The sequence below is a fragment of the Mustela lutreola genome, chromosome 5 (assembly GCF_030435805.1).
Source record: "Mustela lutreola isolate mMusLut2 chromosome 5, mMusLut2.pri, whole genome shotgun sequence".
Taxonomy (NCBI): Eukaryota; Metazoa; Chordata; class Mammalia; order Carnivora; family Mustelidae; genus Mustela; species Mustela lutreola.
The window spans coordinates 62305050-62328888 of record NC_081294.1 but is presented as its reverse complement, the minus strand read 5'-3'; the positions used below and the strand labels follow the sequence as shown (position 1 = coordinate 62328888).

The following is a 23839-nucleotide window of genomic DNA, read 5'->3' as shown; positions in this document are numbered from 1 at the left end:
CAATCAAATGTAGATGTAACAGTGGAACTACAAAATCACCATTTAGTACTTTCTACAGAAATGTTTACTTCAGGCTAAGATCATCAATGGATAAAATCCCCAGATAAAAGGTTGGCAGAGTACTTTGCCATCAGAGGGACGAGGCTGTTGTTATCTGAAGCCACTGATCATCGTAGCATCATGGAAGACAGGAGAGTCAGACACCATGTGTCTCTTGATACGAGTTCATGGTACCACCTAAGAAACACTTCTGCCAAAAAAGCGGAACCAGGATCTAGGCAAGCAGTGAGGGCTGACTTCCATTTATCAAAATAATGAAGAGGAACAAACTAAACGGCAGGTTTTCTGACTCTTGGCCAGTGAATAAATCTTATTACTATACCACTCCTCACTTCTCTGATCTGAACCAAATAAAACTTACAATTTAAACTCCAGCTTTCAAAGAGCACCCGTCACTCTATTCAAAGCATTCAGAAATGCCCTTAATTTAAAACTGTCAGCAACTTTAAGAATCCTACAATATAACATATAAGTAAGATGCTCCTGCATCTTAAAGATTACACGCAAACTTTACTTAAATGGCTGGGTAACAGCAGAATTGGAAAGACTCTTATGAATAAGTCTTTTGGTAAGGGGAATGGCCTAAGTCCCAAATTTATTTCTGTTCTTCAGATGTTTACTCTCACCGGCTGCCCTTGCCAAGTGTTAAAATGGCTGTAGTTTTCTTTTCTTTTTCTGTTTTTTTTTTTTTTTTAAGATTTTATTTATTTATTTGACAGAGATCACAAGTAGGCATAGAGGCAGGCAGAGAGAGAGAGAGAGAGAGGAGGAAGCAGGCTCCCCGCTGAGCAGAGTGCCCGACGCGGGACTCGATCCCAGGACCCTGAGATCATGACCTGAGCCGAAGGCAGCGGCTTAACCCACTGAGCCACCCAGGTGCCCAATGGCTGTAGTTTTCTGAGGAAAAGTCAAGGCAACCTCTAGCTGCCAGAGTGACAGACAACACTGATGTGAAAGGTCAAGGGTATTAGTCACCTCAATGATGGAGCACTGGCGAGCAGGTCTTCCTCCTTAAGGCCAATGATACTTGAGGTACCAGATGGTTTCATTTTTCAACTGTGGTCCAAAGAGAGGGTTGAGTTGGGCCAGAATTGCAATCAGCCAACTAAAAGAACGATGGGGGGGAGGAAAAGCAACAACAGAAAGTGGTGAACTCATGTCGGAACAGGGCCATTTTCAATTAGAATAAAAATGAATGCTTTAGTAAAATTTAAATCTCTTCTGCTCAGACCAAACCTTCCAAACACTAAGTTCATAAAACATGTGGTACTAGTGGGAGCACATCTTACACCCCATGTCTCAAAGAGCACACCCTGTCTTCATTTCAAGACACAGTGACAAAGCAGCGAGACTTCACCATAGTTGTCTTTTCTCTCATTATCTTAATTCCACGTAGCCAAGGTTTCCCGCATTCCACTAACATCTCTACCTCAGAATATCTTTACCTAATTTCAATTTAGCATCATCACAACTTCCAAGCTTAGGAAGAATGGGTGTTACTTTATCCATTCTCCAAATGCTAAGACCCACAATCGATAGGACACACCCATTTTTACTGAGAGAGCCAAGGTTAAATTTCAGCCCACCATCTTTCAATGAGGCTATAACACTTGAGCTTCCCTTCTCTAATCACCATCACCACTAAAATATGTAACACATCTTTTGGCCCCAGTGGAGCTGAACCAAATGGGTATTTAATTCCCCCAGCTTACTTGAGAATCCAAGCAACAACGCATTCCTCTGTACTATACAGATTCATTATGGAGGAAGTACAGTGGTGTTACATACTACCTCAAGGTTAAAAGTGAAGAAGGTACACAAATTGCCTTTAAAATTTTCTTCTACAACTTGCAAAGTTCTGAATAAATGTTTTTTTTAAATTTTTTAAACGATTTTATTTATTGCTTAGAGAGAGGGAGAGAGAGCGAGCACAGGCAGACAGAATGGCAGGCAGAGGCAGAGGGAGAAGCAGGCTCCCCACCGAGCAAGGAACCCGATGTGGGACTGGATCCCAGGATGCTGGGATCATGACCTGAGCCGAAGGCAGCTGCTCAACCAACTGAGCCACCCAGGCGTCCCCTCAATAAATGGTTTTATGTCTGATCCAGGGATACTTATATCCAGTGAAACTTGAGAATCACTGAGCTAAGACAAAAGGAGGATAATACAAAAATATCTCACTATTCAAACCACCCCATGTCTTACTTATTAAACAAATATTTAATGAACACCTACTAGGTTCCAGGCCCCAGTGATACAGAGGAGAAAATGAAGTGTCACTACCTTCACAAAGCTAACATAACGTAATGTCAGGAAGGAAATGAAGTAGGATGAAGGACTAGAGAGTGATGACGGTAGTCAGGGAAGGCCTCTCCAAGGAGGTAACATTTGAGCAGAGACCAGAATAAAGCAGAATACACGCTGACTTTCATTCCTCTGTAATATATATGAAGTGATTGGAGAACGTATCTCATTTTGCAGGGGGAGGGTATGGTAAACAAGCCCAGCCTCCATCGACTGATCAGGGAGAGGAGACTTTAGTAATATAATCTGATGCAGCTATCCTCTCTGCACCACTGCTTTCCAAGGAAAAGGGAGAGAGAATTGCTACAGGAGTCTCCTGAAATTTTAGCACTTTAAATTCCCTTATATGAGGGGAACCAGCCAAACCTAGCCAGGCTGTTGCCCGGTTACATCTCTTTTCTTCCAGTTGCTGTCATCTTTAGAACTCTTCCAGTCAAAGGATCAAAAGCCGATTCTGATCACCAATGACCAGACTGCTGGAGAACCTGCCAGTACCCTGCCCGAGGCTTGCACTTACAGAAACAAACCTATCCGCCCCACCCCAGAGAAGGTGGTTTTGTGACAGGAAACATGACACCTGAGGAAATCAGGCCAAAACAGATACCCTGGGCTGATTCACTTTATAAACCAAAAGCTAATTCAGATGAGATGCTCTGATCTGACCTCAGAACGAGAATATTAAACACAAACAGAATACCGAGACTTGTAGTTGAGGTCACATCTATCTGACACTGTGAAACAAAGAAAGAGGATAGCACAGGCAGACACACCGAAAAGCTCTGTGACTGCAGTGAACACTAATGGTGTGGAGCTAAGAGTCATGGAAAATTCCACACAGACCCAGGACTTCCCCAATCCCAGCAGGCAATAGAGGCTGACTGTAAAAACAGTCGTTCATCCTTTCGTAAGAGACTGAAATAACTGGCCAACGCTTACAAGTACTAGATAAAAATTATGCTAGAACCTAAACTGATCTTTTTTTTTTTTCATTGAAAAATGTACAGAACGGGATAAAAGCACCATCTCCAGCACTTTGTATCATGTTGTATAGCAGGGCTTCTCAATCCTGGTTGTTCATTATAAACACCCAGGGAGCTTTAAAAAATACAGATGCTATCCTTCACATATAATCCTTCTTTTGGGACGCCTGGGTGGCTCAGTTGGTTAAGCAGCTGCCTTCGGCTCAGGTCATGATCCCAGCGTCCTGGGATCGAGTCCCACATTGGGCTCCTTGCTCCACAGGGAGCCTGCTTCTCCCTCTGACTCTTCCTTCCACTCTGTCTACCTGTGCTCGCTCTCACTCACTCTCTCTCTGACAAATAAATAAATAAAATCTTTAAAAAAAAAAAAAAAAAAAAAAAAAAAAAAAAATAATAATCCTTCTTTTAATTCTCCCACAATACAATTAAGGAAACCGAGGCAGGGACAGGTTGAATGGCTGGCCTGTGGTCATAATACTAAGTAAGAGGTAGGAGCTCCTGAACCAGCAATCAGTTGAGACTAACATTCCCCCTACAAAAGTTATCTTCTGAAATATTTTTTCACGGACAACAGTTCAGAAGGCATCCATTTAGCTAAACCTAATCTGTCGGGAGTAAAGAAAACAAAGAATACATCTGCTGATTGTTGATGAAGTCCATCATAAACCTCTGTTACCTGAGGTAAATAAAAAAAATATCCTAAATCAAGAACAAAGACCACTTTGCTTGTTCCGATCAGGATTCAGAAACTTTCTAAAATTGAATTTTACATACTACTCTTTAATGTTTCAAATCAAGCAAAACATCTCACTTCAAAACCAAACCAAACCAACAGACGACAGTTCACGAAAATTCCTTGGGAAAAAGCCCAGGTCAGTTCACTTGTAATTTCATGGAGGAATTTTCCCCCTCTCACCAGCTGAACTCTCTGCCTGCCCTTCTGACTACCGCCTGACTTAAAATTTCCCTTTAAAGCTGATAAACACGGTGGAAAACTGGAAGGAGAAAAAAAATCCACTCTGAATTGATGGAAGTGGGTGGAGGAAGCGATCCTATTCCAGTGAATCTATTACTTCATGTGTCCAAGGAAAGAGAACTAAGTGTACCCTTCACACTTGCCCAAACTGTTCCACATGTCTCCATAACCTGAAGGCCAGCCGAATAACCAACCATCTGAAGTTATTCAAACTATTGAGGCAGCTATGGTGTGGTAACATATTTCAAAGAACTGCAGGACTAGAAGGGCCCAGAGGTCAAGTCCATGTTCCTCATTTTAATGAGGAAGAAACTAAGTGCTAGGGAGCTTAATACCTCACAGTGAATCAGATTTAAAGCTGGAAGAGGAACCCAGAACTCCTAAGTCCCACTACATCAGGCTGCTCCCACAGCATATAAAGGGCAAAACAAATCCAGCAGCCCCGGAGCTCCTAATTAATTCCACAACCACTTACCAGTGCAAAGATTAACTGGTTAAGGGGCCAACTCTCGAGGGGCTCATGAGCTTGTGAGAGACAAGGCAAGGTTAGCAGCAGATTGTGCTTTAAATACCATATGCACGGGAGCATTCATGCTACAAATACTCCCTGCTCACTTACCATGAGCTCAGCTCTTATTAGAATTCTCCAAACACAAAATATGCCCTCCCCATTGAAAAGGCTATATCCAGACCTCTCAAATCTTGACTTTTTTTTTCTTTTTCTTTTTTTTGGTTCCACACTTGGATATGAGAGCAGGGAACAAAGGAATGGTTACTTCTTCCTGATGCACAGATCAAGTGCGTAACTGCTAGGCTTCCCTGTTGGAATGGGTTAAGTCCAGCTAGGACTTCTCTTCTGATCCACTGCCCCTGCAGCGAGGACCAGGATAGGAATAACCTCTATCAGTGGGCTCCTGAAGAAAGAGAGAGATGTAGGAGAGCAACTTGCCTTATCTCCACTGAGATGACCTCAGTCATATCCCTTCACCCTAATCAAACAACACCAATTCTTTCAAGGGCAGCAATGTTACTAGATATGATTAAAAAATACAGGCTTTATCAATGGATGAATGGATGGATTAATAAAGAGATTATAGTAAATATATACAATGGAATATTATTCAGCTATAAAAAAGAATGTGGATCTTGCTAGTTAGGACATGAATGGGCATTATGCTAAGTGAAGTAAGTCAGAGAAAGATAAATACTGTATGATCTCTCTTATATGTTTTTTTATCTAAAAAAACAAGCTCATAGGTAACAGAAAACAGATTGGTGGTTGCCAGAGGTGGGATGTAATGGATGGGTGAGATGAATAAATTGTGTATTTTTGTTTTAGTTTAAATGAATTAAATTTTAAAAATGAAAGCTTTTGTTATTATTGTAAGAGAGGCAGGAAAAAAAATATGAGATGCAATATTAGACAAGAATGCATTTTAATTCCAGCTACCCGAATATTAGTGGAGTGACTCCAGGCAAGTGACCTTATAAACTGAGCCTCAGCTTTCCCTCTTGTAAAAGGAAGACAATAACCTCTGTTTCAAGATGTTAAGAATTAAACAGGTAATACATGAAACTAGCTGACAACTGATGTTCAATAAATACTAGTTATTCCTTCTTCTCTGACGCACCCAGAGACTGAAATACAACCTATTTACTTTACAAAGGAGTTTCTCATGTAACAATGAGTCATCTCATCTCCACCCCCTCTCCACCCCCAGCCCTCTGTGATTGGCAGAATTCTAAGATATTCCCCCAAGATTCCCATCCCCTCGTATACAAACCCTGTCTAACCCCAGGACAGTGAGTATGATGGGACAATCTCCCAAGATTAGACTGTGTTAGACTGTACTGCTGGCTTTAAGGAAAATTACCCTGAGTGGACCTGACCTAATCGGGTGAACTCTTAAAAGAGATGGGGGGCTCTCCCTAATGAAAGACCTTAGGAGTGTGTGTATCACTTAAGCATTTAACGCCAATCAGCTCTGAACACAGCCTTTAATATATGTTCTGGAATAAGCAACTGAATTCCTTTTTCTCCTTTACAGTGAACACAACATTCAACTTTCTCAGTAGAGGGAGCTGGAGGGACACGGCGGGCGTGGGCTGGAAGACGATGGAATTGGTGTGTGCCTATTCCGTGGAGCCTGCAGAGACTCGGGGCTGGAATACAGTCATGCTTTGAGCTGGCAGTCTCAGTCTGGAAAGAACCTTTCTGCAGTCCTCCTGACAGGGAAACCAGAGCCCTTGTATGGCCTGGATGCTCTGCAGGCCTCCCACTCGCACTGACACAGGGAATCGCACCCATGCCACAGCCTGCCCGCTCTCTTGCCCGTACTTCCGAGGGTGGCCTACTGTTTGCCCACCAACTCCAGACCCACTCCAGCCTGGCCGAACCAATGAAATTCTCTGCTATCTAGTGGGCGGAACCACAGTTTCTCCAACAAGGCCTGATTCCCTTCCAAGTTTGTCTTTCCTTGGATACTCTCCCTCAGCCCTAGATAACCACACAGAATTTCCTATCTTACAGTATCTCCTATCTTTCTTTGTAGTGAACAGGAATCATGTTAAACCTCTCCTGTTTAACATACTGTGTGGTTTCTGTCTTGTAATTGGACCCAGATTACTACGGGATGAGAAAGATTTGACACAAAGGAGATGCTCTATTGTTGGCTTTGAAGATGCAAGGGCCACATGGAAAAGAATGTGACCTCTAGGAGCTGAGAGCAGTCACCAACTAATAGTCAGCAAGGAAAACAGACCTTAGTCCAACAACCAATTCAAAGGAACTGAATTCTGCCACAGCCACAGGAGCTTAGAAAAGGGCCCCAACCTTCAGGTGAGAAGGCACCAACTATGTTAACCTTATCCCAACACTATCTCTATGAGGGCCCTTTCACTACCACAGGAATATGCCCCATTTTTGCCAGCTCTACACTTGGAATATCATTTCTTTTCTCCATACTTTTTATACCAGGCCTTCCAGTTCGAAGTCTGTAATAATGCCCTTATCTCCCAAATTATAAAGGAAAAGAGCAAAAAGCCAAAGTAAGAAAAGTACACTTTTCCATATAGCAGATGATGATATATGCTGGGCCAGGTACCTGGATTTCTCTCCCACTATCAACAGTCAAGATATCCAGCTATTTTTAACATATCCATGACAGACATGTAAGCAGTCCTCAGACCAAAAAAATGAGTGAAGGAAAGTACCCAGAAAGAAAAACAAAGTGATTATAGGCTGCTTTCCACACCTTCACAGCACAGACTAAACCACATGAACTTGAGCTTTTACTTTCAGATTTCCCAGGGACACAGCAGACAAAGCCGAGGGCCCACTTAAGGTAGGGAATCTAATATAAGTTTCACATCCCATCCCCACAATGCTCAGTGCCAAGGGGCTGTATCTCAAGGTATGGATAAATGAGATAGAATCCCTGAAAAAGAATGACAGGAAAACCAACCGTCTCAAATATAAGCAATAAGAAGGAAGGAGAAGAACACTGCCACTGAAAATTAACCTTAATGAAAGTCTGTAACTCAAATTCATTCTATGTGGTTTAAAAAAAAAAAAAAATCACGTAACAAAGAATTTTACTTAATTTGATTCCACACTGGTGATGGCCTTTGGCACTTGGCAGAAGCACTGTTAATCTTTTTTCTGGAGAAGCCCACTTTCATAGCAGGCCTCAAAAAAGTCATACACATGGAATTATAGGGAAAATGAAAAGACAGCAATGAAATATTGTTAAATGCATGTGGTACCATTAATGAGAGGGACCAAAGAGAGCAAAGAGCTGATACAGAACTGCACGGACTTCAGATACTAGAATGATCAGACACGGATGACAGATAAGCTGTCTACTATGTTTCATGAACTAAAATTGTAAAATGTACAGGGAGAATGAGGAAGGAGGGAGGGAAATCAAAACTGTAAAAGCACAAAAAGAACACCCACAGAAATGAAAAATATAAACCTGAAAACAAAAAAAGGCAAGTGGTGAAGTTCTGCTCTGGTAAAGCAAAGTAGCTTATATCATACTCATCCGGAAGACAGTGATTATAAACTCTGAACAAGATATGAAAAATAACTATTTGATGGTACAAGAGAATACCCAAAAGCAGGAAGAAACTGCACAGGATTCAATCCTTCAGGAAATCACACCAGGGCACCTGAGTGGCTCAATTTGTTAAGTGTCTGACTCTTGATTTCAACTCAGGTCATGATCTCAGGGTCATGAGATTGAGCCCGGCGTGGGGCTCCACTGCTGAAAATTCTCTCCCCCATCTCCCCTGTCCCACTGCTTGTGCAAGATTGCACGCGTGCACTCTCAGAAAGGAAAGAAAAAAAGAAAGAGAAAAGGAGAAAGAAAGAAAGCTACACCAATACCTTTATACAGCATTTCTCCTGAAAACACTGTCCAGTCCCATGTGTGGGGCAAGATAATTGAAACTCAAGCAAAAAGCTGCAGTCTTCCTGGCTTAGGTATCGAAAGATGAAGTTCAGAGCTACCAGAAATGCTAAAAAACATTTCTATTTCTTAGAAATAAAAAAGGGAAATCTCAAAAAAGGAAGGTACCACAAAGGGGACCCCCAAAGTCTGTATAAATTTCTCTTAACCCTTGGCTGATCCCTCAACTGTGTATGCTCTAGGAAAATGCCAAGGACTGTGAAAAGCACCCAGAAGTCTGAAAGAATGGAGGGGAAATTTCAGCTGCTGCTTACCACCAGAAGAAAGAGTATTTAGAGTCTGAAGTTATAAGGACTTGGTAAACACCTCAGATTTTCCAAAAAATCCCAGAACCAGAAGGGGCACACTTTAATGGAGAATTCATTCTAATCTAGGGGTAAAAGTGATACAGATCTGTCCCAACAAAGTATAAAACCAACTCTCCATAAGTTTAAGGTGATCAATGAATAATTTAACTGTTACAAGAAAATTTAACCATTCGCAGAGGAGTAAGTAGAATCCAGGGTCCCTGTCATTTACCACATCCAATATTTAGTAAACTACAGTCATGCTCCCCCAAAACAAGAAACATAAGTAATAATCAAGAACAAAAGAATCAAGAGAATTCCACACCATTCCAAAATAATACAGATATTGTCATTAAAAAACAATGAAGGCACCTGGGTGGCTCAGTTGGTTAAGCAACTGCCTTTGGCTCAGGTCACGATCTCGGAGTCCGAGGATCAAGGCCCGCATCAGCCTCCCAGCTCGGCGCTTCTCCCTCTGACCTCCCCTCTCATGCTCTCTCTCACTCCCTCTCTCTCTCTCAAATAAATAAAAATAAAATCTTAAAAAAAAAAAAAGATAATGATTTTATAGCAGCTATTATAAATATGCTTAAAGCCTAAAAGAAAACTAGCTGTAAGAATGACCGAATCAGGAATGTCAGAACATAAATTAAAACTACAAAAAAGAACCAAATGGAGAGTCTAGAACTAAAAAGTAAAATATATAAACTAAAACTCTGGATAGGGCTTACCAGCAGACTGGAAATAGCAGAAGAAATAGTCAGGGGACCTAAAGACAGATCAATAACTATCTAATCTGAAGAAATAAGAGGAAAAAAAATTGGAAAAAAAATCAAACATAGGTGCAACTGGAGTCTCAGGAGAAAAAGAATACAGCAGAAAGAAACAGAAGACGCATATGCTGAAACTGATGGAAAAATAACTTACAGATTCATATAGCTCAGCAAACTCCAATCAGAATAATCTTAAAACTACACCTACAGGGCGCCTGGGTGGCTCAGCTGGTTAAGCAACTGCCTTCCACTCAGGTCATGATCCTGGAGTCCCGGGATTGAGCCAGCAGGAAGCCTGCTTCTCCCTCTCCCACTCCCCTCTCATGCACCCTCTCTTTTTCTCTCTCTCACAAGTAAATAAGTAAAATCTTTAAAAAAAAAAAAAAAGACACCTACACACATCATAGTCAAATTGCTAAAACCAAAGATAAAGAGAAAAAAATCTTGATAACATCCAGAGGAAAAAGAATGCATAAGAAGGAACAATTATTCATATTACAGCTGAGTTCTCAGCAGACACAATGGAGGCCATAAAATGAAAGAGCTTCTTTAAAGTCATCTAAAAGGGGAAAAAAACATCCTGTCAATCCTGTCAAAATTCTATATCCAGAACACCTATCCTTCAAAAAAATGAGCATGAAAAAAAGACATTTTCAGGTACATAAAAGATGAGTGAATTTGTTATCAGCATACCTGTCCTACAGCATATACTACAGGAAGTTCTTTAGACGAAAGGGATATCGGATAAAAACTCAGACTAAGGGGATGTCAGAATCTCAAATCTACAAAAATAAGGAACTCTACAAAGGATAAACATGTAGGTAAACAGAGAAGACTTCTTTTAATTTCTTTATAAAAACATGATTCTTTCAAGTAAAAACTGTAACACTACAATGTTTTGGAACATACATCGATGCAAAATATATCATGACCATAGTACAAATGATGTGGAGTAAATAGAACCATATTGTTGCCAACTTGTATTTTATCTGAAGTGGTTCCATGTCAACTCTAAGTACTCTATGAAAAGTTAACAAAGAATATTGTAATCTCCAGAGCAACACTAAAAAGTATAGCAAAAAAGCCCTTAGCAAAATTAAAACAGAATACTGAAAATATTCCATTAATGTAAAATAAAGCATAAAAGCAGGGCAAATGATGTAATGAGCACTAGGTGTTATGTAAGTCTGACAAATCACTGAACTCTACCTCTGAAATGAATAGTACACCATAGGTTAATTAATTGAATTTAAAGAAAAAAATAAGGTATAAAGAACAGAGGAGCAAAAAACTAGATGAAACAAACAGAAAACAATTAACAAAACAATGAACCCAAACCTTGCTATGTCAATAAATACTGGAATTGTATATGAAGTATCCAATTAAAAGGCAAAGGCTGTCAGAATGGACGAAAAAGACTGAGCTATATGCTGTCTGCAAATAGGCATAAAGATAGATATAATGAGGATAAGAAAGGTGGTATGATTATCAATATCAGACAAAGTAAAAAATCAAGTCAAGTAATATTACTAAGGATAAACAGGGATACTTTATAATGATAAAAATGTCAATTCATTGGGAAGAGAAAACAGAAATGTTCATGCTCCTAATAATATAGCTTCAAAACATATAAAACAAACATGGAAAGAATTTTTTAAAAATCCACAATAGCTGATGATTTTAACACCTTCTTTTAGTAATCACTAAATGTGACCCAAAAACCCAAGAAAGATATAGAACATCTGAACTATCATGACCTCACAGTTACACTCAACAACTGCAAAATATACAATCTTCTGAAGTGCCCTTGAAATGATCATCATGATAAACCATTATGCTGGGCTATAAGACAAGTCCCAGTTGCAAAAAAGACTGGAATCTTAAGGAGTCTATCTTCTGTGGAAAAGCCCCAAATATTTAAAAATTAATGAAGAATACAGTGTCATCAAAATTTGTAGGCTGTGGCTAAAGCAATGCTTAGAAGGAATTTTACTGCATTAACATTTTAAAAAGAACAAAGGTTTAGGGGCGCCTGGGTGGCTCAGTGGGTTAAGCCTCTGCCTTTCCGCTCAGGTCATGACTTCAGGGTCAGGGTCCTGGGATCGTGCCCCATATCGGGCTCTCTGCTCAGCAGGGAGCCTGCTTCCTCCTCTCTCTCTGCCTGTCTCTTTGCCTACTTGTGACCTCTGTCAAATAAATAAATAAAATCTTAAAAAAAAAAAAAAGAACAAAGGTTTAAAAATTTATCTAAGTCTCCACTGTAAGAAGTCAGAAAAAGGAGGGGGGCCTGGGTGGCTCAGTGGGTTAAAGCCTCTGCCTTTGGCTCAGGTCATGGTCTCAGGGTCCTGGGATCGAGCCCCGCATTGGGCTCTCTGCTCAGTGGGGAGCCTGCTTCCCCCTCTCTCTCTGACTGCCTCTGCCTATTTGTGATCTCTGCCTGTCAAATAAATAAATAAAATCTTAAAAAAAAAAAAGTTAGAAAAAGAGCATTCAGGAGGAGGAAGGAAATAAAAATAAAATCTAAATGAATGGAAATATATACCATGTTCAGCATCAGAAGACTCAGTATTGTTAAAATGTCAGTTCTCTCCAAACTGATCTATAGATTCCACACAATGCCAACTACAATCAACAGGCTTTTTTTTTTAGTATAGAAACTGACAGGATGATCCTAAAAATGTATATGGCTATTTGGGAATAGCCAAATTATCTTAAAAGAGAAACACGAAGGACTTCAACTTTTTGACATCAATACGAAACTAAGTATTTATGGACGTATTCTAAAATGAATAAGCAAATTACAGATATATAATATCATCAATGATGCCAACAATACAAATGAGACATTATGTACTCCCTGATTAAAGTATCTATACCATTTATGAAGCAGAATTAACCAAAAAATTGAACCTGAATGTGATCTATCTCCTAGATGACTACCAACTTACAGGAAATATAGAACAAAGAATATGTTAAATAATACCATGGTGTGTGCAACTAACAAGGATCACTCTCTGAAGAAACCAGTTTTTTCCTACTAAATGTGCAAAAAAAAAGAGAGAGAGAAAGAGAGAAATGGAGAAGAAACTGATAAAGAGAGACTTGGGAGGCACATCTACTAGCTGCAATGTGTGGTCTTTATAAGCATTTTCATTCAAATATACTGTAAAATAAGTAACGAGACAATGAGGGCAATTTAAATATATTTGATGATGTAAAGGAATTAAACTTTTCCTGTCTGTGATAATGTATTGTAGTTACACATCGGAAAAGAATGATCATCTTTTAGACATATATATTGAAATAATTAGAGATAAGCTCAAAATAATCTAGGGTAGAGTAGGAAAGTGTGCAGAGATAAACAGGGCTGGCCATGAGTTGATAATTTTTGAAGGTGAGTGACAAGGGGACAAATTTTTGTAAAGAGCATAGAGCAGGTTTTAAAAGTTCAAAAGCAGAGGGACACCTGGGTGGCTCAGTTGGTTGAGCAGCTGCCTTCGGCTCAGGTCACGATCCTAGCGTCCTGGGATCGAGTCCCACATCGGGCTCCTTGCTCAGCAGGGAGCCTGCTTCTCCCTCTGCCTCTGCCTGCCATTCTGTCTGCCTGTGCTCGCTCTCTCTCCCCCTCTCTCTGATAAATAAATAAAATCTTAAAAAAAAAAAATAATAAAAGTTCAAAAGCAGAAAGTTAAAAAAAAAAAAAAAAAAAGCTATAATAAAGAGCATCCCTGAAACTGACCAGCTTGTGGCTACTTGGTTAGAAAGCAAAGTGGAAGTGATCATGTCTTGTGCCCAAACTGGCTCTAGACCCAGGACCAAAGCAAGGCTGGGCTTAGCTATAGATCTGCACATTCTTGGACAAGTGGGGCCAAGTTCCTATAGGCTGTGTAGTTCTTTGTTCAATGGGCAGCTAGGGGGCTGGAGAGATGAATGAGGAAGATGTCTGGGGTCACAGAACAGGGGCCTGTGGTAATAAGTAGATGAGGGAACCACTTCGGGAAGTGACTGAGGCTTGTCTGGCTTTGTTTACAGTCTGTCTCTCCTCGCTAAAGAGGGCAGGGGACTACATCTGTCTTATTTATTCACTGCTATATATCCAGTGCTTGGCACAAAGTAGGCTCTAAATAAATATGTTGAGTGAATGAAGGCTCAATAAAATACATGCTACAAAAGCCTCGTAAGCAAACTGCTCCTAAGTTACTCATGCTTCTCTGAATTAAAATAACTTATTTTAACCAACGAATGATAGTATTACTTTGTATTTTCCTTGTTTTCTGTTCCAAGTTTTCATACACAGCATCTAAATTTAAAATTCACAAAACCATACTACAATGTAATCAGGCCACATACATTCAGCCTAGAAGAGCCAAGGATTCCTGCCTTTTGGTCATTATTTCCTCTTCTGTATCACAAGTAGTCAAGTGCTAAAGATAAAATATATTTTCCAAGAAGCAACTGTACCTCACAACACTGCACTAAATTTGTAATTTATCCTGAAGATGTAAGTTTTCCAACTCTGGGTAAATTGCATCATAATTCAACATTAAAAACTAACCTAAGACCAAAACAAAGTATGGAACAGTAACTAACAGGATTGTACGGTTAAGGAACAAAAGTGACCTTGTGCTTCAAAGAAGGAACCAGATGTATAACATTCAGACATTCCTCTGCTGAACTGTTAGCACAAACTGGTTGGACTGGCATAAATCCTGATTTTTTCCAGAGCTCAAACAAGTTACGCCCCATGAATCTAATCTTAAACCAGAACAAACTGGACAGAGAAAATAACTGCCATAAACTGAAGGCAATCTAAAAGGCCATGAATATATTTCAAAATGTAATTTTGCTATGAAATACAGTTTGGGTGTGATTTCTTTCTTTCTTCTTTTTTTTTAAATATTTTTTTCTTCTTTTTTTTTAATTTTTAATTTTTTATAAACATATATTTTTATCCCCAGAGTACAGGTCTGTGAATTGCCAGGTTTACACACTTCACAGCACTCACCAAAGCACATACCCTCCCCAATGTCCATAACCCCACCCCCCTTCTCCCAACCCCTCTCCCCCCAGCAACCCTCAGTTTGTTTTGTGAGATTAAGAGTCACTTATGGTTTGTCTCCCTCCCAATCCCATCTTGTTTCATTTATTCTTCTCCTACCCACTTAAGCCCCCATGTTGCATCACCACTTCCTCATAGGGTGTGATTTATTTCAAGAGGTATTTTCAAAAAACTAATACTTACTAACGCCAAACAGTGAAGTTTTGTTTGAATTTCAAATCTATGACAAAGGGACAGAATTTCATCCCTTTGTGGAAAGAAGTCTTTGGGATTTGAATTCAATTTAATCCACCCATGTTCCAGGCGGACTTTTTGCTAAATAGGATATATGATCAGGTTTCAAGAAAAAGAAACAAAAGAAAAAAAACCAACTTCATAAAGTCTATACTACACAGCACATTTCCCCATATGACGGCCTCCAGAAACATTTAATGTTGGTACACTGTGTGCTATCCTTATTAATACACTGATGACAGTACTAATCCACTGTAAACCGAGAAGTCACCAGCATGTCTGGGACAAAGGAAAAAAATCTAGACAGTGAGAGGTAAAGGCTCACAGATACGTCTCAACTGAGTCACTAAGACTCAGAGGTATAATTTCTAGCCATGTCCAGTTATTCATTTTACACCTGAAAATGAAAATAAGAAGCATGGGACTAACTGGAAAGGTTTCTTGTTTGTCTTAAAGAAAGTATTACAAAAATTAAGCAAATTTCAAAGATAGTGGAGGACCAGAAAGTCACAAAATGTTTCTGCCCCATCTTCTTAATCTCCAGTCATTCTTCTATGTGGTAATTTTCCATTTTTAAGACCCTACCACCAACCTTGCTTATCAGGCAGAAGAGAGCTTCAAAGAAATCAAAACAAAGGCCTTTTCGATCACAGGATCACTCCTTGGCTCCTGGACTGAAAAAGAGCTCCCTTCTTGGGATTTCTACAGGAGATTCAGTGGAACAGACTGAAGCTCAATCACCCTTATTAAAATGCAAAATTCTTGGGGTGCCTGGGTAGCTAGCTCAGTGGGTTAAAGCCTCTGCTTTCGGCTCAGGTCATGGTCTCAGGGTCCTGGGATCAAGCCCCGTGTGCTTCCCCCTTTATGCCTACCTCTCTGCCTACTTGTGATCTCTCTCTCTCTGTTAAATAAATAAATAAAATATTTTTTAAAAATGTGAAATTCTTGATGATGTATGTACTTCTCCTTTACTCTGTAAAGCTAAATACAGCTAGCAGAATTCTCTCCATATGCTACCTGTCTGATTTCCACTCTGGAAGCTGAGCTGTATCACCTGAAAAAGTTACCCTTCTAACTAGAAAAAACAGAGTAAACAAGCCAACTACAGAAAGTCTTATCATCTAAGCCCTAGTGTTGAGGCAGTCAAACACCACCATCATCATTTAGCAAAATTTCTACAATGCCTTATGATTCAGCTTTAAACACTTCAAGCTACCTAAAATTCACGGTGATAACTTTTTGACAGAGGCAGATTTTGATCTATGCCAACAACTAGAATTTTGTCCCCACAAACCTCTTTGAAAAATCTTAGTGCAAAAGCTCTAGGATATAAGAAATTCAGATTCACAGTCACAAAGCGCCATGGCCTTTCATCACATGATTAAAACTGCTGTTTCCTAGGTCATGTGGGCACTAAACAAAAGCTTGGCCAACACCAACCCTTTCCATATAAAGAGGTCATGGGAAGCTACACAGCTCTCTTTAAGAAAAGAGAACCACTGGTTCTAAACTCTAAAAGGAAATTCATAAAAGGATGAAATTTTATGGTATGCAAAATCTCAACTAAAAAAAAAAGAAAGAAAGAAAGAAAAGAAACCTTAAGACCTTTGGGTACTTTTTTTTTTTTTAAGATTTTATTTATTTATTTGACAGAGATCACAAGTAGGCCGAGAGACAGGCAGAGAGAGAGGGAGGAAGCAGGCTCCCTGCCAAGCAGAGAGCCCGATGCAGGGCTCTATCCCAGGACCCTGGGATCATGACCTGAGCCAAACGCAGAGGCTTTAACCCACTGAGCCACCCAGGCCCCCAAAACCTTTGAGAACTCTGAAGTGGCCATTCTATCCACAAACAGATTAATACTCAGTTTATTTCTGGGGCTTGACTTGTTCCATTCTTCAGGAAAGGGGAGAATGTAGATAAGAACTGGAAACCTTTACAATAGTTCAAGTCCACTTCTGCCATTTTTAACAATCAAAAGGATTAAGAATGGTTTTCCAAAAACATATGTTGATGAATTAACTTATATATCTTAAAATCATTTTCAACCAACAGTCTGCACAAACTGTATCATCTATTTAAATGTGTGAATTATCATACACTGATATAGCATATGATTGTTAAAAAATTGTCTTTGCTTACTGCAATTCTAGCTCAACTCTATTCATCCAAAAACCAAAAGTCATAATAAAGAATGGCTTTACTGGCTTCATAGTGATATTTTTTTTTTAAAGATTTTATTTATTTATTTGACAGAGAGAGATCACAAGCAGGCAGAGAGGCAGGCAGAGAGAGAGGAGGAAGCAGGCTCCCTGATGAGCAGAGAGCCCGACGCGGGACTCGATCCCAGGACCCTGAGATCATGACCTGAGCTGAAGGCAGCGGCTTAACCCACTGAGCCACCCAGGCGCCCTTCATAATGATATTTAAATGAAATGAGTATGCCTAAATTCTTCACAATAGTAAAATATAAAAGTAGTATAAGGGGAATTTCCAGCTAATTATAAGGTTTAAATTTGTGCCAAATAATTTACACATGTATTACCAGAATAAGAGAGCATCTGTACAGTTTTTATGTAAATGTACTGAACAGAGAGAAAGTGTGCTCTTTTCCATCTTAGGATACTATTTCTAGATGTTACATAAAGGACAAGCTCCCATGATACAAAACTGTAAAGTTTCACAACAGTCATGTTCCATGAATTTATTTTTCAATCACACACATTATAAATACCAAGAGTAATTTCCTATCATCTTGGGGAAAAAACGACTTACAAGAGAAACATACTTACAAGAGATAGCAGCAAACTGAACAGGTTACCAGCATGGTGATGATAACTCTAAAACAAAACAAAACCATCATTAGATAACCAGAAAACCAGGAAGACACTGTCAGATTGGTTTAAGCCTCCTTCCCAAATTACAAACTGGCAAGGTCTATGCACCAAGAAAAGGGAACTAAATCTGTTCAAACACCAAATAATGACTGCACTCAGTAAAAGTTTAAGCAAGTAATTAAGGTTTGTATTTGAAGGGATCTGTACTGAGGCCTCAGCTTAGTACAGACCCATCTACAAACCCATCTACAAATGAACACAGAAGGCTGCAGTGACAGTTTTGACATCCAAGAAACTACCTATCTGGTAGTTTTCTCTGCAGTGAAATGACACAATACTTGTAAAAACTTAACTTTCTAGGAGCACCTGGCTCACTTGGGAAAACATGTGATCTTGATCTTAGGGTCATGATTCAAGCTCCACGTTGGGAAAAGAGATTACTAAAAATAAACAAACTTAAAAAAAAAAATGCCAGAACTGCATAGGCTTAAAATGAAAACAAGATGATTCTTAAAAAAATATATATATATTTTATAAACAAATAACATATATTGTAAGTAATATATATTATATATTTATATATTATATATTCATGCTTTATATTGATATGTAAATTTATATTTATATATCTTTATAATATATAAATATATATATTTATATATCTTTTCAATGTTGACCTCTTCCCATCTCTATTCCTGTCTGAAAAATAGTTAAACCTGAATCTCTGATCAGCTGAATTTACACATTTAAAAAACTGAATTCATGGTATCCTGTTCCCATTTCTCTTTCCGAAGGCTCCTCTTCCCAATATCCTACACCCCAGAAGAAGCTGTCATTTCCACCCATCCAACCCACTCCTCAAATCTGTCATCATTTTGTTCATGCCTCCTCTGCATCCTGAATCACAAAACGCTAGCAGATTCAAAACTTTCTTCCTTCCCTTTCATTCTACCACACTCATCACAGAGTCATCTTTCTAAAATATTCTTTCATCACATCACTCTTCAGCTGAACAACTTTCAATGCTCTCCATCCTTCACAGGAGTAATTTCCAAAGAAGGGGTCTCCACACCCCACAGAGTAAGCAAGACTATCTCCTCAAATACAAGTAGCAAATATCAGAATTCCTATTTATATTTATTTTCAATTCATGCTTTAGGAGTTCTGTGTGTGCGCATGTACTTTCTGTGGTCAATACTGGCACATCCACTCATTCATTCAGCAGATTTTCAATTGAGTGTCCAGTATGTACCAGGCTCTGGGGAAAAAGGAGTCAACAAAATGGATGAAAACCCCTGCCCTGGCGAAGTTTACATGATCGTGGGGTAAGACAGACAACAAACAAGATGAACATTAAACAACTGTTTACATAGGTATCATTAGTATGCCAGGTGGTCAGTAAGTGCTAATGGAGAAAAACAGAGCAGGAAAGAAGGGTAAGGGTATACAGGGTTTGGAGGCTGTACTTGCAATTTTATTTTTAAAAGATTTAATTTATTTATTTATTTGACAGAGAGAGAGAGAGAGAGAGAGATCATAAGTAGACAGAGCAGCAGGCAGAGAGAGGGGGGGGAAGCAGGCTCCCTGCCAAGCAGAGAGCCCTATGTGGGGTTTGACCCCAGGACCCTGAGATCATGACCCGAGCCGAAGGCTAAGGCTTAACCCACTGAGCCACCCAGGTGCCTCAGTGTGCTTGCAATTTTGAAGAGGGCAGTCAGGAAAAGGCCTGCTGAGGACGTGGCAAGAGAGTCCAGACCTGAAGGTGAGGGACTGTTCCAGACGAGGGAAGAGCAAATGCAAAGGTGCTATGGTACCAGGAGTTAAAAGAGGACAGAAAAGAGGACAGAGGCCCCTGTTGCTGAGCAGAGTGAGGGGAGAGAGGTGAGCAAAAGGGAGAATATAGACAAGAACTAGAAACACCATTAAAATAGTTTAACTGTAGTTTGGCCATTTCTGACACTCATGAGGATTAAGGGCAGTGTCTTGGTAGCCTCTAAAGGAAAAGGGAAGCTATTTGGAGGGATCTGAGCACAGGACTGACAAAATCTGATTCAGATTTTATGAGAACCTACCTCTCTGCAGAGCAGAAACAAACTGGGGGAAGAGAGGCAAAGGGAAAAGTTGAGAAACCAGTTTGCGGTGGGGGGAACTGCAATAATCCACCAACCAGGCTGGTAGCAGCAGAAGTAGTGAGAACTGGTCAGATTCTGGATATGCTGTGAAGGCACACGCTTTGAAATACCTAACTTATACATTATGCTTGTAATACATGAATGAGTATGTGCCGGAATTTGTGCTACAAAATGTTGACAGCCACATAACAAAAATGTTTGATTTCTGAAGAGCTACACAGTCAGGACCAGCTTCTCACTCATCCTCACCACTGTCCACTTTCGGACAGAAACCTTCCACTCCCAAAAGCAGGAGGCCTCAATGTCCCCCCAAACACATCAAGTTTACTCCTCTCCATTCCAAGCTTTTGCTCATTTTCCTTCATTCCTCTAACTCAACCTGGAATCCCTGTGTCTTCTGTCTTCCTCAAAGACCATCTCAGAGACCTCAAACTGCTGAGGCTCTACTGTGTTACCGGCTTACTACTTTTCTATGAAAAGCTCCTCATTAAAACATCACCTCCAGCCTGGCTGGCCAAGTCCAAAGAGCGCAGGACTCTTGATCTCCAGGGTCCTGAGTTCAAGACCCATACTAGAGACAGAGATTACTTAAATAAATAAATAAACCTAAACAAAAATAAATAAAATATCCTCTCCAAATATGCCGTTTAGTGGTTGCATGCTGAAGTGTCTGAGATGAAGAAGTGTCATCATAATAAATGCAATTCACTTTCCATTTAGGAAAAATATATGTGTGTGTTTACACACATACACACACATTCAGAGATACAAAGCAAATATGAGTAAGTTAACAATTATTGTATCTCAGCGGTGGAATACAACATTACTACTCTTTCTGCCTTTCCGTAGGCTTGAAAAAAATCGGAGCTCACTGAACTCCCTGTGAGCTAGCTCCACCCCTTCTCCACATCTACCTGCTAAAGGAGCCACCGTGAAAAAAAGGGAGGGTTTTAGAGCACCTGTTTAGGAAATCATGAAAAACACGAACGGTCTGATTCCAAACACCAACTTCTTTTTATTTGACCCATTTTATGTTGCAGAAAAAAATGAGAGCAAGGAGTTTGCTTTAAGTTAGAGATTTTTCTGCATTCTGCTGTGAGTGTGATGTGGGAGTAGAAGGCTAGCTGAGGACAAAGCTTGGGCTGACACCCAGCAGCCTTCCTGCACCACCTCCCCAGTGGGTGGGATTTGTGTGACGTTCTTCCAAGGAAGCTCCCCAAGATCTTCAAAGTAATGCCTTGCTGGGGTGGGGGTTGGGGGGGAAGAACCACCTTAACTAGACAATGGCAAGGCACCAGGTACCTCCTGGTCATCTTTAGCATATGAAAGTTCTTTTGAAATCACCCTTATCCTTATCTCCCCTGATTTTCTAGTATATAATCTGCTACCCCTCATAACCTTCAGGCAGCAGTTTTTCCAGCCCACCAGTCTGGTCCCCGCGCTCTCCTTTTTACACAGATGATGTCTCAACTATTCTTTCTTGGCCATCCGTTCCAGACCCCACTGAATCTCACCTATATTCCAAAACCACATCACGTGGGTCTTTCAGGGAAAAGGATTTAATATCAAAGTCTCTCTTCTTCCCTTGCCACATAGTACTTTTACCTCCTTAGTGAAGATGTTTTTAATCTTTCAAATCACAAATGCTCTGATTAAAAATTCACCTACCCTTGAAGCTCCTTCGTGTATTAAAAAATCGTCACGTAGGCTTTCAGGAGTTAAAGGGGAACTACTACTAATTCAAGACTACTATTTCCTTCCATCTTACAATGAGGAAATGGGAACACTGAAAAGTTAACTGCCCAAGGTCATAAGGATCATCCAGCTAGGAGCAGTGTTTCTCAAAGTGTAATACAGTAACTCCTAGTGGACACTTTGTGTTTTAAGAACTGCTCAATCCTGCCAAGAGCAGGAAATGTAAGGATTGGGGTGGAGGCTGTGAATTAGACTCAGATAAGGTATCAGTAGCAGGTCAAACCTGAACCATGACACCAGAGCTGGAAACTGAGTAGTCCATGTACTATTGGAGACATTTCATTACCCTGGATAACAGCAGTGGCACCAAGCCCCAACAGGGCTGGGCATGATGGGTCCCAAATGGGGGTCTTTTAAGAAAGGAGTGGTCAATGTTACAAGCATATTAATAAACGCTTTTCTGAGTACTTGGACTGGAAAGACACACAGTAGGGTAATGAAATAGTTGAAGACAAAAACACAACAAACTATTTTGTTGTTCTCTAACTCCAGTAAGAGAAACAAGACTAAGAAATTAAATTTGGTTAACACAAATTGTTTTAATAACCCTAAAATTCCAACACTCTGCATCATCTATTATAGTCTGGAGAGATGACCCTCCATAACTGATGTTTTTGGGGGAAGTGAAGGAGGGAGAGGAAACTCAATACAACCAAATGATAGAAAGTTGTCTACCATTTCTCTTTTTTAAACACACTGTGATTTACTTTCAAGTTAGATAGGAGTTACCAAGTCTACCACAAGTTTATTGCAGACAGCAAAAGGAGTTTGGGTCACAAAATATTAAGGAAGTAACAGCATTTTCTTTCCCTTAATAAAGGCTGTAGAATTATCAATTATCCACTCAACAGGTATTTACTGACTGCCTGCTATGCATGCAAAGCACTGGAAAGCCATCAATTTGTTTCAAAGAATAAAGCAAAAGATGGTGCTTTAGCCAAGCTCTGACTTCAGCCCAAGTTTCATTCCAAATATCTTGGGCTAAGAAAAAAATGACTAAAAGGTAAAAGAGGAACCAGAAAGAGGGTGTTCCAAAGCTCCTTTGAAGACAAGGCTCTATCTCATGCTACCACAAAAAAAAAAAAAAAAAAAAAAAAAAAATTTACTTACAAAATAGAAAAAGCTCTATTTAACAAAAAAGTCCAAGGGAAAAGTCTTAGTCAATCATTCTGAGAAGTTGGTACACTCACACACAAGCGCAGGAGCGCCCTCCAAAAGGTATGACGCAGGGGTTTCTAAACAATACCTCCTGCTCTTTGGTCACTAATCTCGCTTTAGATCAGGCCCTCATTACCTGGGGCCCACTAGAGGCAAGGCCTAGGCTCCACGCTGCTACACAAGCTTGTGTCCTGTGCAACGGCGACAGCATGTGAGGCAAAGAGGGCAATCTGTTTTATTTGATCCTTTAAAGTACAGGCCTCATCTGAGTGGAGGGCAGGGCTAAAGGGGCGAAAGTCGTCCAGGGGCAAACCACAACTTCTCCCGGAGTCGGTATAAACCCATTTCTGATGCACCCTCCCCAGACAGGCCCCGTGACGAGAAAAAAAAATCTCCCGTAACCCCGTCCCAAGGAGGGTTCGTCGGGAGTCACCCTCCTCACCCTCGGATCAGGGAACCCTGAAGCTGCCGCGGTAAGAAGTTGGGGAACTGCAGGAGTTCGGGCCTGACTCTGGAGTCTGGGGCGGCCCCGCAAGGTCTGCGACCGGTGCAGGTCGCCCCCCTCCCCCGCTCGGCCCGGCCGGTCCCCACTGCGCGTTCCTCCCAAGGCGGACCTGGCGTACTTACCCCCGGTTGGGACCCTTAGGGATAAACCAGGGCACGCAGAAGCCGACGAAGCCCCAGAACACGCTCATCACGATGAGAGGCACAGTGAGGCCGTTATACGCCATGGTTGCCGCCGGAGCTACCAGCCCCTGCCCAGCCGCCTCACTTTGGTCCCACCCGGAAGTGTCAACACCAGGCCGCGTGACCAG

General features: G+C 40.5%; 1 protein-coding gene across 1 annotated transcript in view; it reads right to left on the bottom strand.

Moving 5' to 3' along the window:
- Positions 1-23839, bottom strand: part of ATP6V0E1 (ATPase H+ transporting V0 subunit e1) — a 30689-nt gene extending 6850 nt beyond the window's left edge. Inside the window, exons 1-3 of the mRNA XM_059174320.1 lie at positions 23652-23839; positions 17935-17982; positions 1036-1165 (exon numbers count right to left, since the gene is read on the bottom strand). Of these exons, the coding sequence (XP_059030303.1) occupies positions 1072-1165; positions 17935-17982; positions 23652-23755 (246 nt within the window). The 5' untranslated portion in view covers positions 23756-23839 and the 3' untranslated portion in view covers positions 1036-1071. The remainder of the gene's footprint in view (positions 1-1035; positions 1166-17934; positions 17983-23651) is intronic.